At 45.8% G+C, this 12953-nt stretch overlaps 1 protein-coding gene across 10 annotated transcripts in view; it reads left to right on the top strand.

Moving 5' to 3' along the window:
- Nucleotides 1-1435: 1435 nt before the first annotated feature.
- Nucleotides 1436-12953, top strand: part of BCLAF1 (BCL2 associated transcription factor 1) — a 36400-nt gene continuing 24882 nt past the window's right edge. For 2 of the 10 annotated variants that reach the window (XM_059713389.1, XM_006263647.4), the window contains exons 1-3: nt 1514-1664; nt 6539-6613; nt 12480-12602. In XM_059713389.1, coding sequence (XP_059569372.1) covers nt 12499-12602 — 104 coding nt within the window. In that variant the 5' untranslated portion in view covers nt 1514-1664; nt 6539-6613; nt 12480-12498. Of the gene's footprint in view, nt 1457-1508; nt 1665-6538; nt 6614-12479; nt 12603-12953 lie in introns of those variants that run through there. The other 8 variants (XM_006263646.4, XM_006263644.4, XM_059713362.1 and 5 more) reach the window with 7 other exon arrangements.

The following is a 12953-nucleotide window of genomic DNA, read 5'->3' as shown; positions in this document are numbered from 1 at the left end:
GATGGAAAATACATAGGAGAGACCAAACAACAACTGCGCACCAGAATGAACGCACACCGGAAATCTATCAAAGACAGAAATACCCAATTACTGGTGGGGGCACATTTCTCACAAGAAAACCACTCTCTCTCCAATCTCTCAGTCCTGATCCTCAAGGGAAACTTACACAAAACTTCCCAGAGACGAGCCTATGAACTCCACTTCATCAACGTCCTGGACACTAAAAATCATGGATTGAATAGACACATGGGATTTATGACATATTATAACCTGCCTGACATCTGACTCCCCTGGTATCTCTCCACTATTCATCCCCCTTCTCTCTTCCCCCCCTTCCCCCCTCCCCAGCCTGTCTCTCACCCATTGACTCCTCAATCTACATCTTCACTGACTGCCTGTCTTGTATGCATACAAGCCCAGCCGCTGGCTTCTTTACTATTCATTCCATCCAGGAAGAGCACACACCAACTGCAGAAACTTCCTTAGCCTGACGAAGGGTTTTTGAACTTGAAAGCTCGCTTAATAATTGTTTTCCAACCATTTAAGTTGGTCTAATAAATCAGATTCACCCAAAGAACCTGGTCTGCCTGTGTGTATGCTGGGCATGCAGCATGTAATGCACGTGCAAGTATGGAGTGTATGTTGTGCATGTGTGTGCTGTGCATATGTGTCTGATGCATGTATGTAGTGTCTGTAATTGTGTGGTGTGCCCATCGTGTGTGTATGCAGTTTGCACGTAGTGTGCGATATGTAGGGGTGCAGCGTATGTAGTGTAATGCATGCTCATTCTGTGTGTGTGTGCTGTATGTGTGGTGTATATGTGGTGTGATACATGTACATGTGCTATACATATGATGTATGTAGTTAGCATATGTAGTGTGTGTATAACGTGCACATTGTGTGTATGCGGTTTATATACAGTGTGTGTGCGCGGTAAGCATGTAGTGTGCTGTGCATGTGGTGTGTGTATGTGGTATAATGTGCGCTTATCCTGTGTGTGTACTGTATGCATGGTGTGTGATGCACAGTGTGTATGTGATGTTGTGCAGGCATGCGCTGTGCATGTATGTTGCGTGTGTGGTGTGGTTGCATGTAATGTGTGCACGTCGTGTGTATGCGGGGAGTATGTAGTGTGCGGGCGTGTGTATGATGCGTGTGCGTGCATGCAGCGTGCACGTGGCATACATGCATGTGCTATGTGCACGGAAGTTGTGCATGCAGGCAGTGCGCGCGTTGCGCATGTAGTGCGCACGCGCGTCCGATGCGAGCGAGCGCTACCTTCCCCGGGCGAGGGGGGCCGGCGGGCGCTGCCCCTTCCGCTACAGCCAGGAGGCGCTGTGCAGGCGGGAGGGGCGGGCGCCTCTCCCTCCGGGCCACTCAGGGAGGAACGCGAGCGCCTGCAGGAGGTCACGTGGCCCCCCCAACCCGGAAGCATCTACCCTGATGGTACAGGCGGGTAAGTGCGCAACGCCTCACGGAAGTGATGCAATCGCGCCTCGCCTTGCGCGGGAGTAGGCTGCACCTCTATGGTCTTTCTCCTTTTTCTTTTCCCCTCCCCCACACACGCACACCCCTCCCCCTTCGCTCTCTTCCTTCGGCGAGACGGGAAATGGCGGCCGTGCTGCGCTAAGGGAGCGGGCCGGCCTTGCAGTTCCGCCCGCCAGGTGAAGCCCGGGAAAAAGGGCGCGGGGGGGTGGGGAGGGGACAGGGACGGGCAGGGACCGGGACGGGGCGGGAGACCTCGCGCTTCGCTTCGTTCCGTTCCGCGAGGCCTGTGGCGCGGCGCGAGGCGGGGCACCCCCCTCCCCAGTTCGAGTGTTGGGGTGCGCGAGACCAACGAACGCTCGCACGTTCTCGCCCCCCCCCACCGTGGCGCGCCCCTCCCCCATGGGCCCGCTTCGCGCGCGGTAGGGCGGGGCGGGGCGTGTGTGCGCTCGCGCGCGCTGCCGGCGCCTCCCTTTCCGTCCCGTTGGGGGAGGGGCGGGGTTGCGCCCCTAACCGTCGCGATGGAACGTCCTCGATATGCTTCCCCCCTTCCCCCCCTCCCGCTCTGCGGCGGCGGCTCCGCTAGGGCGGTGCTGAGGCGGTCGCTGCCACTTGGTCCCGCCCGCGTCTGGGGAGCGCCTATCTCCATTGCCCGGGGGTGGGGGGGCTGCGGGAGGAGGGGAGGATCCTCCCCCCTGGCTGCTGCATGGGGGAAAGAAAGGAAAAACCCAGTTAGCTTGTTGTCAGGAGAGGGTGAAGAGCTCACTTGTCCTCCTCCCAGTAAAGAGACCTGCCCGGGCCCGGTAGCTGGCAGATTTTCTTTTTTTTCCTCAAATTAGTTTCCAGATAGAACTGGGCAAAGCCCAGAGTCAAATTCTAAAATTAGGCTGAGCAGACCTTGGTCATCGAGTCTGCACAGCTTTACCACTGGGCAAGCGTCCTGTGTCCCAGGCCCATTGATCTGGGGCTTCGGGTGCTCCCTTGGCCCCGGCAGGCATCCTGCGTGCAAGTCCCAGGCCTAGAGACATGGGGTTCAGAGGCTCCTGATCTCGCTTGATCTTAGTCAGATGGCCGGGAAGCCATGGAGTGGACAGGCGCCTCTGTAACAGCGCTGCCTGCGGGGCGTGGTGCTGTCCTCAGTCATGGTGCAGGCGAGGAGCTGTCTGTCTGCATCTTGCCGCTTCGATTCCAGAGCGCGGGAGGGCTCAGCTGCTGACCTGTCCTTTTCCAGCAGGGCCAGAGGAGAAGGAGGGTATGGGCAAGGGGGCAGCACGGCCAGGCTGGCGAGAGGGAAGGATTCCTTGGGCTCTGGAAACTACATGTGGGTTTGCCTGCACTTCCCTGTGGGTTGCCACTGAGAAAAAAGCAAAGGCGGCCTGGCCTAAATAGCTCTGGGCGTAACAGGCCCAGACAGGCAATGCTGGTGCCACAGCATTTCCTCCATCGTAGGAAAGCGGGTAAATGGGCCTGTTGAACTTTTGGGTACACAGCAGCGAAGCTCCTAATTTAACTCTAGGTGTCTTCTGCAATGTTCCCAAGCTGCCCCAAAACATTTGGTGGCAGTTTTATTTTTTATAGTTATTTGAGCCTGTGTTTGATTCAGTAAAGTGTTTTACTGATGTCTGGATTTGTGACGTACAACCCACTTATTTTGTGACCTGTTCCAGTTCTGCCTGTGCCTGGATAGCAAAGAAGGGAAATACATCTGGGTCATGTATCAGGACAGCTACGGGGTGACTGTTTTTAGTCGCCTTTACAAAACTCTGTCTACAGCCAATGAAAAATCCTGCTTTGGTGGGGGAAAGGGCAAATAAGTGAACTTTCTGGAGTGTCCACTAATTTCTGTAGTAAATTTGGCTGGATACTATAGTAAGTGAAGCATCCAGTCACTTTAAATGCTCATCGCATTCAAAAACTGAACGTTTTAAAGGAAAATGTGCTTAGTTTTTTTTTTTTATAGGCTGACAGTACCAGCAATTAGTTTGTGACTCATTTAATGAATTTGGTAGCATGGGTAGGTATAAGATGTTAGTTGTTAAATGGTCCCAACATCTCTTTGGACCCAGTTAAATAATCGGGTCCTAACTACTGTACTGCTGGAATTGCTTTTATGTGAAGCTGTTGTTTTAGAAAGCCCAGGCCTTAATAACTTTCTTAATACTTACTTAAAACCATCAGGCATTTATATGCACGTATGGGGAGTGGGGGGGAGGCACTTTAATTAGAGTAGCTCTGAGAGCTGCTCTAATTAAAGCACCTGCTGCATCGTGTGTCAGCTCCCTGTGCTGAAAAATGGTAGCAGGGGGGTGTTAACTAATGCTTGTTAACCATGCTTTATTTAAAGCGCCCTCGCTGCCATTTTTTAGTGTGGGGGTGCTAATGCATATGCCACTGGAGTCTGCTGGAGCGCAGTAATTGCCATGCTCCAGCAGGCTCAATTAATCAAGTGTGTTCTGACGCACTGCAGTTACAGCGCATCGGAGCAGCTTCGCTGCATGTATATAGGCGCCCATCAGTACCACACTTTTTTTTTTTTTTAAACTGTTTTGATAGACTTCTGTTTTGCCTACATTGGTGACAGTTGTTTTGACTGAACTTTAGAACTACAGTAATACAAAAACAGCCTTTGGAAGTAATACTCAGCAGGAGTTGGGCATACAAAATGAGTAATGATTTCTGCTCGTTGTATTGTCTTTTCGTGGATAAACCTCTAAACCTTGGGATCTGCAAATAGTGAGAATGCTGCATTTGAAGACGTTAGGCATTTCTTATTGTTGCAGACAACTGATCAGGCTGGATACATCCACTTAATTCTGCTTGATGATCCCCACTTAGCGGCGGTGGGGGGCAGTGGAAGACACCAAGGTTCCTCCTATTTATTACCTGCAAAGAAACTTTTCTGTGTGACTCCTCATTTAACTAACAGCTTGAAAAATGCATTGGTGAACCTCTTTATTTGACGTGTAGCGGGCAGTCCATTTCTGTAGGGTTTAGCTTTTTCAAAAATATTTGTTGTGTGTCCAGTTCTGAAAATCACCTGCCAGCATTCTCAATCTCTGTTGTTGCTTGCTTAGCAAAGCTATAAGCAGCAATAATGTGAAGGTAAGACTGCTTCAGAATCTAGCGGGCAGAGGTGATACTGACAGGAATCCTACTTGTCAGCTGCTGCTATTGCTTTTGCTGCTTGAGAACTACAGGCATCAGAGGTAGCGGAGTGGAAAGAAGAGGGCTAGGTGATAAGTCATGGGTGCTTTTGTACGACCTCATAAAACCAAGGAATTTTATAATTACAACAAAAGAAGTTAGAGACTTAGTCTGAATCAGAGACATTTACAGCCCTTAATATCAAAAGGGTGGGTTCATACACAGTTGGTAACAACTTCTGGTATAAGAGTGCATCTTTCTGAATTAGCTTCATCCAAAAAGTGGATTAATCTTCACATTTGCACCTCATCATATTTGTGAATAATTGTCACGTATAGATAAGTCTTTACTCATAACCAACTTCGATCTTTTTCTCTTCCAAAATAAACCTTCCTTTGGTCTTAAAGAGAGACACTGAGATGGTTTTGGGACAGAATTTGCTCATATAATACAAAACAACATTTATATAATACTAGTGAGATATTTTTGATAGTAATAGCAGTTACCATCTCAAGTAAAAGACTTAAGACATTTTGCTATAGCAGCTGGAGTGAATTGCAAAAGACAGTGTGGGGTTTTTGAGGTCAGATTTCCTTTTCCCAGCAGTTGGGGAAATTTAGGGTATCTGCTGACCTCAGACCTAAGTGTGTGTGTGTGCGCATGTGTGTGGTGTGGGGGCAGGAGGGAAGATTCCCGAACTTGTGTAAGATTTGAAGAGGTATCTTCCTGTTTAGGTGTTGGATGGTAACTACTTTTGTTTTTTTCCCTGTCTCACGCTTTTGTTAGGGTTTGAGAGAGACCTTTTTTAAGTGTTGGCTAACGCTTTTAATAAAAATTTACATACCGAACTTGGACAAGATATTCAAATATACCAATCTGGTTGAGTTACCTTAGGTTTTTCCCTAGTCTTTAATTTGATCATGGTGGATTGTGTTAAAATGTATCTGATGTTGGAAGATTTTTAGAATGATTATATATGAGGTGACACCACAACTACTTCTTTTTTAATTTCTTTGTGATTTGAAGTGGTCCTGATTTGCTGTTACTCTAAGTCTCTCACTAGGTAATGATGAAAGCTAGAAATATTTAACCTTCTAGAAATTCCAGTTTTATAGAACTAATACTTTAAAGATCCTACTTGCTGCTGTGTGTGGACAAGTGGATTTTGTGAACTTTGACAGCAAGGTTTTGAAAATCAGTTGAGTGTTGCATACTTTAAAGAAACAGAAAGTGAAACAAGCTGGGAGCAATCAGTATTATGTGGGACTTATCTTTAAATGTTTAATATGAAATAACATTGGGATGCAGAAGCATCAACATCAGTCTGGGGCAAGATACCCACTAAATTTGATGGAAGTACGATCAAGCCCGTAAGTATATTCAAAATAGAAATGTATGTGCCTTAAGAGCTGCTCATATACTTTGGTGTTGTGGGTAGATGAGTGGCTACCTTGAGACCAAGTTTGATAATACAGGCTTATCAGATACTTGCCAAAATTTGTTGCTTGTTTCGCAAGAGAGAGCAATTTTTGTTCGTGTCATGGAAAGCTGACATTTGATATTGTGTTTTCTGGTGTTCTGATTTGCCCTGTGTATAAAAAGGATTTCCGTTCCTTTCTGATGGTGTCTTTTATAATGACATGTCTTAAGGATTGATTTATTTTTGGAAAGAATTTCTACCACTATCCTTTTGCTTACTTGAGATAGTGAAAAGAAACATCAAGATGTTTTTAGACTTTACAGCATCCACATACATGGCCTTGTTGTTCTGTGATGTAATTGTTTAAATCAGCCTATTAATCTTTTACAAATGTCATTAAGAAAGTGCCCCCCCCCCACGAGGGGATCATAACACTTTTTTTTAAAGAAAATATCAGTTTTTGTGATTCAGAATTTTTATTTCTTATAGGAATTAATATTTCTGAGAGCACACTTGCTGAATTCTTAAATCATCATCTCATTTGTTAACCTTTAGAAGTCTGAGGTAAGATTTAACAGTTTGTTACTACGGGTGCACTGATAAAGATTTTGTTTGCTGATACTGATCCAATCACTGATTTACTAGAATGCAGCCTGGCAACTTGGAGAGTAGCATCCTGCTGGTAAGTCTTGTGGGGGAGGGGCATGGGGGGGCAGATTGAGGCCCCCATGGTGAGGGAGGGAGTGGGGCACGGGCAGGTGCTGCCCGGGCAGGGTGGTGAATAGGACCCCAGGGCCAGTAGCAGGACAGAGCCATGGACAGCTCATCTGGGGGGAGGGGGTGCCTCCCTGCCAGTGCATGCACCCCTGATGGAAGGTATGTGGGGCATGTATTCCCCCCCCAGATTTGTGTGTGGGATGTGGGCAGGCTACCTGCTGTTGGCTGCAGCACCATCTTACCAGCAGGGGGTGCTGGGCCAGGGCTGTGCTTAGAGTGGGTAGTGGTGCGGCAGGCTCAGATGCATGGGGTTGGGCACCAGTGGTGGTGCTGAGGGGTGTGATTTGGGGGGGGGGGGCTAGGGGGAATCTTGGGGTGACTATAGTCCCCAAATCCCCTCCCCCCAGCACTGGTGCAGCTGAGCCCGCATCTGCTCAACGTGCAGCACTGGCCCAGTCCCTCTGCCAGGAAGAGGCTGGCGCTGCCCCTGGCCCTGAGCCCACAGTGGGCAGCCTGCCTTGACCCTGAGCACAAACCCGGGAGGGGCAATGTCCCCCATGTCTCTCCCCCAGTGGTGTGTGCAGCTGCAGGGAGCTGCCCCCTGCCCTGCTCCCCCTGGACGAGCTGCTCACAGCTCCATCCCACTTTCAGCCCTGGGGTTCTGTTCACCACCCTGGCTAGGCAGCCCCTGCCCCTCTCTCTTCCTCCATCACTGGGGCCTCGATCTGCCCCTCCCCCACACTCCTTCCCTATGCCTCTTCTCTACCATAGGCTTAACAGCAGGATGCTGCTCTCCAAGCTCCTGGGCTGCATTCCTGTTTGCTTTCATGCTGCGGCTGCGTGCATGCACGCGGTATTTATTGGTGATATTATTAGCCCAAAAAAGCCAATTGCCGATTATGTTCATTTTCCTGTTATCGGTGACGATATGATACGCAACTAATATATCGATGCACCTCTATTTGTTACTTATGTACTTGTCATCTGAATTGTACTTGACCATTTCAAACATGTAAACTAAATGGTTTCACTCTTCTAAAGAGAGTGTTGTTGGAGTTAAAATACTATGGCTTCAGTTGTGGCTTTTGCATGTTTGTTTTAGCAAACAAAGTACACTAATTATAAGGGGAGACTTGTACAAAAGCAGTTACTTATTTTTTTCTGCGAAAGAAAACTGGTCAATTTATGTTATGTCAATAAGTGAGCTTGAATATATAGCCACTTTCTAGCAGCTCTCATGTTTATAATGGAACATAATAGCGTTAATATTGTAACTTTAATATCATTTTAGAATTTTTAAAATTTTGTTACATTTAAAATTTTTTTTAACAAGTCTGATAATCTGTGGTGCTTTTAAATTAATACACTTGATTGCAGATATCTGAAGTTTTTCTGTATAAGTAAAACGTGTGTGTGTGGTGTGTATGCATATACGTGTGTGTAATATTCTAATATTGTAAAAGCCTCTGTCTGTCATGCTTTATTTGTGCTCTGATTGGCTGACAAAGCCAATCAGAGTGCGAAGAAGCATTTGGACAGGCAGTGGCAGCATGCCGCCACGATGGTGGGGACACTGGGTATGATGGAAGGGTGGGGGTGAGGCAGCGGCAATGGAGCAAATGGGGGTGGGGGGTGAGGCCAGCAGCACTGGCCCCACCCCCCTGCTCTGCTCCCTGCAGGTGGTGATGATGGGGACAGGGGTGGGTTGAGACCACTGGAGCTGGCTTTGCCCCCTTGCTGCTTGCAAGTGACTGGGGGGGGGAGGAGCGAGGCAAGGCCACCAACTCTAGCCTCGGCCTGCCCCTCCCCTCTTCCATTGTCATCACCTGCAGGGCCAATGTGGTGGTGGTTGGGGAAGGAGTGGGCCCAAGGTGGTGGGGTGGGAGAAGTGGGTGGGCCATGGCAGTGGGGAGGGGAGGAGTGGGCTCGGGCCTGATGGGGGAGGAGCAAGCCCAAGCTGGGGAGGGCGGGGGAGGGTAGCAAACCCAGCCTGATGTGGCTGGGGGAGGGGAGGAGTGGGTCTCCTCTCTCCTTCTCTCCACCTCCTCTCAGGCCTGGGCCCATTCTTCCTTCCTGTCGCCCCCAAGCTCGCTGCTTCCCACCTGCCCTGCTGTAGCGGGCCTGCTCCTCTCCCTCCTGCTGCTGCGGCAGGGAGTGGGCCCAGATCCCAAGCAGTAGGAGGGAAGAGGGGAGCAGACCCAGATGTCGAGGGGGGGGCATGGGGTTCCATTCCTCCCCCCTACTCCACCCCCCACCCTGTCATTCTTGACTGGCAGTTGGCTAGTGTATGTATATATGTGTGTGTAATGTGTATGTACACACAGACGCTCTTTAATAAAAGTTTATGGTGGACAGTAAGGCAGAATTTTATGTATAACAGCAGGTGTTGCATACAGTCTAAGGAAGCATTTCTCATCCTGTGGGTTGCAGCAAGACACTAAAGGGTCGCGGGGAGGTCTGAAGGAAATGCTGCAAGGCTGCATGGAGCTGGCACACAGTGTAGGGGCATGGTGAGCACCAGGGCAGCGTAAATGCAGCAGCTGCAGGAGGAGGTGGGGGGAGAGAGAGGGAGAGAGATGCTCTGTGGGTCAGCAACCTGATAGTTATGTTATTGGGTCACAGTGTGAAAAAGGTTGAGAACCACTGGTCTAAGGTAGGGGTTGGCATGTGACCCAGCTTGTGGACCTCTCCCTCCCCCCTTGGAGTCAGCTGACCCCTCTTTAGCAAGGATAAGGTCAGGCATTGCAGAACGGCAGGCTCTGAAGTAGAGTGGAGTACTGCGGAGGGGATGTGCAGCATGATGCAGCTCTGACACCAATACCCTGTGCCAGATTGGATTTCTTTGGGGTTCTGTATCTGGCCTGCTGGACATGGGTTGTCAACCCCTGATCTAAGCAAAACATGTAGAGAAGTGGAACCCTGTGGATCTCTCCTAAGTGCCAAGGGGGAGACTTTGAATGAAACTGAGGTACTGCAGAGCCTCTGGAGTGCAAAGTGTAGTAAAAATCAAGGACCTTGTAAAACTCTTAAATTCCTTCTGGTTTGGTTTTTTGGATTAATTGAGAAAAGCTGTTTATATTATGGTTTCTATTTGGAAGTTACTTAAGGAAAATTAAATAAGTCTAAGAAAGTTACAGTATGGAATTACCTTTAAAAGAGAGAGCAATGTATTTAAATACCTCCGTAGTTCATACATTCTCTAAAATATGGGATTGCATAAACTATATATTGCAGCATATACATACCTATCAAAAACATTCACTTCTGTGCTGTTGTGTGTGCTTAGACTTCTTTAAAGTCCTTTGAAGGAGGCTTATATGCAGAACAAGCAATTTAACACTTGAACTTTTGAAAACAGTACTGATGGGAACTGGTTTGCAACTGTATGTGAAGTACTGTGTCTGACACCAGGGGATGGTAATGAGCATTCAGCCTAGCATGCCTTGTGTGTGCAGAGGGGAGGGGGAGTTTAGACCTATTCTTTTGGGTTCCCAGGTGTTAGGGGAACTTGATGATGGGGCACTGTTGAATAGGGAGTGAGGACACTGCTAGTTTTTAGAAAGGTGGCTTCTTGACCAAGCAGTGCAAGGGAGCACATGGATACAAAGTGTCCTCAAAAGGAAAAAAAGCAGCAGTGGAGTTCTCTGGCTATGTACCAGAGTGGCCAGTTGTAACAGTGGAGGAGATGAGAAACAATGCGTTGTGGGCTTCATGGAGGACCAACTAGACCTGTATCAAAGAATGCTTGGAGTCCATACTGAACTGGTACAAAATAGTACTTGATTTTTTTCAGGTACTCTTTTGAACCACCGCAAGCAGTTCTAAATTGTGTAACAGATGCGTTGTCTTCAGGTTTAAATTGCACTTGAATTGGTCTACCTGATGTGTGTGTCCATGCCCCAACTTAAAAATCTTTACTTATTAACATTATAATTGAGGGGGTGTGTGCGCACACGTTACATATATTTATATAGAAATGCAATTCTCGTGAACATTTGAACAATTATGTAGTTACATGTGACAGAATATGCTTGTATTTACAATGATATAGAAAGATTAGTTTTAGGCTTTTAAGGTGCGTATGTTAAAATAAGTGTCAGTATGGTTGTAGTTTTCCCTGTTTCACCTTAATTTATTTTGAATAACTAGCATTGTTAATTTTGGACATTGAGTCATCTAAAGCCTGAAGCTCTAAGCTACTTGCCTGCATTTTAAATTTAGGTCATTGCTCAGCTGACTTGTTCTTTGAAACGAGTACGGTTATGGCTGAGATTTCAAAGGGGAATGGCATAGAGACAATGTTACTTCGTTCCTTATAGAAAGAACAAAGGATGTTTCGAACTCTAAAAGAGCTAGGTTGGCTGTGTTAAGACTCTTGAGGATCGTACCTAGCAAAAAGCTAATGGTACATTGAAATGTGGTGAATTTATTCCATGTCATCACTATTCACCTAGTTGCTATAGGTTTTAGGATTTTAAAGCCTAAAATGGAGTTTACAATCTATATTACAATATGTATTTTTTTTACAAATAAAGAATAAAAACCCCTTCTTGGGCAAACTAGAAAAAAAGTGATGAGGCTAAATAGCTTTAGGGAGTGTGAATGTTGGGTAATGCGTATAGTCTTCATTAGCAACCCTGCTTAAGCTGTGTTTTTTGTGGGGTTTTTTTAAAGTCTCCAAAAGGGTTAGTGTGTCAATCTGTGCAGTAGGATGCATAGTTTTATTGACCTCAGAAGTACAAAGGCAAAACAGCATTTATAAAATGTGTGTATTATATAGATGAAAATAGTAATAAAAAAATATTTGGCAATTTTGGGCAAAGTTTGTAAATTAACACAGGATAAACACATTTTGAAATCAAGAAAGTATTAGCATTAAAGACAAAATATTTTAATTGCCATTCACCCGTGAGTAAAACAATACTTTAGAAGAAAAAAAAAATTAACTTCCAGATTTTTAAGTGGTTTCAGTTTGAACTGCAGCTATTTTCGATGCTTTATTTCCTCATTTAAAAATGAAGATGAGAAAGTATTATCAACATTGCATCTGGCTAGTATAAGATTTAAATTTAATTATAGATACAAGTTCCCAGTACATTTTACTTGCTTGCTGCTGGCAAAACATGTTGATTTCCTTTTGCAGCAAGTAACTTGGCTCTTGCTGAGCAAAGATTCCTTTGTCCCTCTCTGCTTAGCTCTTCCAGCCACAAGGCTGGGTGATTGGAGATCAGGGCAACTTGCTTGAGAATCCATATCTGTCATAGATCATAACAACAGTTGCAAACAGTTATATAAGATGGAGACAGGTAAGTAAAATGAAAGAACTGCATGAAGTGCAGCAAAGAGGTGGGAGTTTGTGTAGGAGGAATACATGACTGAAGATCCTGTACCAAAGGAAGGCACTTTTCTCCTCTCTTCTGCTAGTGGAGAGAGAGTGGCAGAGCAGTTTGGAAAAGTTTGTGCTGTACCTGTTTGTGCTGACTTAAGCCTATAAATATTTGTAAAATGGATAGGCCTTATGTTTTTTGAACTTAAGTAATTGATGCTCTAGTCATTCCTCAGTTGAGTCTACTTTTTGTATAATTAATTTTTCTTAGTAAGCAAATAAGATTTTAGTTCTATAATTTAAAGAACCTGATTCAGAATATAAGCCTATGATTCATTAATATGGAGCGCATGAAATCTAAATATTTTTTCATTGCTTTTTGTATAGTATAATCCACTAGAAGAAAATGGGTCGATCTAACTCTCGATCACATTCTTCAAGATCCAAGTCCAGGTCTCAGTCCAGCTCTAGGTCGAGGTCCAGATCACATTCTAGAAAAAAGAGATACAGGTAAATAGATGCTATTTGAATTAATGGTGGGGTTTTTTTGTGGGTTTGCTAATTAGATTTAATACTGTTTTACATGTATGATTTTTATTGTTTTTAATTTCTTCTTTTACTTGGATGACACATCATTAAAGCCACTCTGAAACCCTTAAGAAAGCTTGAGCTTTTGTCTTGGGTATTATGGATATTGCTTTAATCAGTTAGTGCCTTACCTGTCTTATTCTGAAATTTTCTTGTAGCATAAAATGAGGAGATTAATCTTGGTTTTTTTTATTCTTCACGTGGTATTTCCTTTATCTGATCTCTTCTGTAGTAGGCTTCTACTATCTCACACTTAGCTTTGCAGAGCTTAAG

The sequence above is a fragment of the Alligator mississippiensis genome, chromosome 1 (assembly GCF_030867095.1).
Source record: "Alligator mississippiensis isolate rAllMis1 chromosome 1, rAllMis1, whole genome shotgun sequence".
Classification (NCBI taxonomy): domain Eukaryota; kingdom Metazoa; phylum Chordata; order Crocodylia; family Alligatoridae; genus Alligator; species Alligator mississippiensis.
The sequence above is the reverse complement of the archived record's forward strand: the minus strand, read 5'-3'. Positions and strand labels throughout refer to the sequence as shown.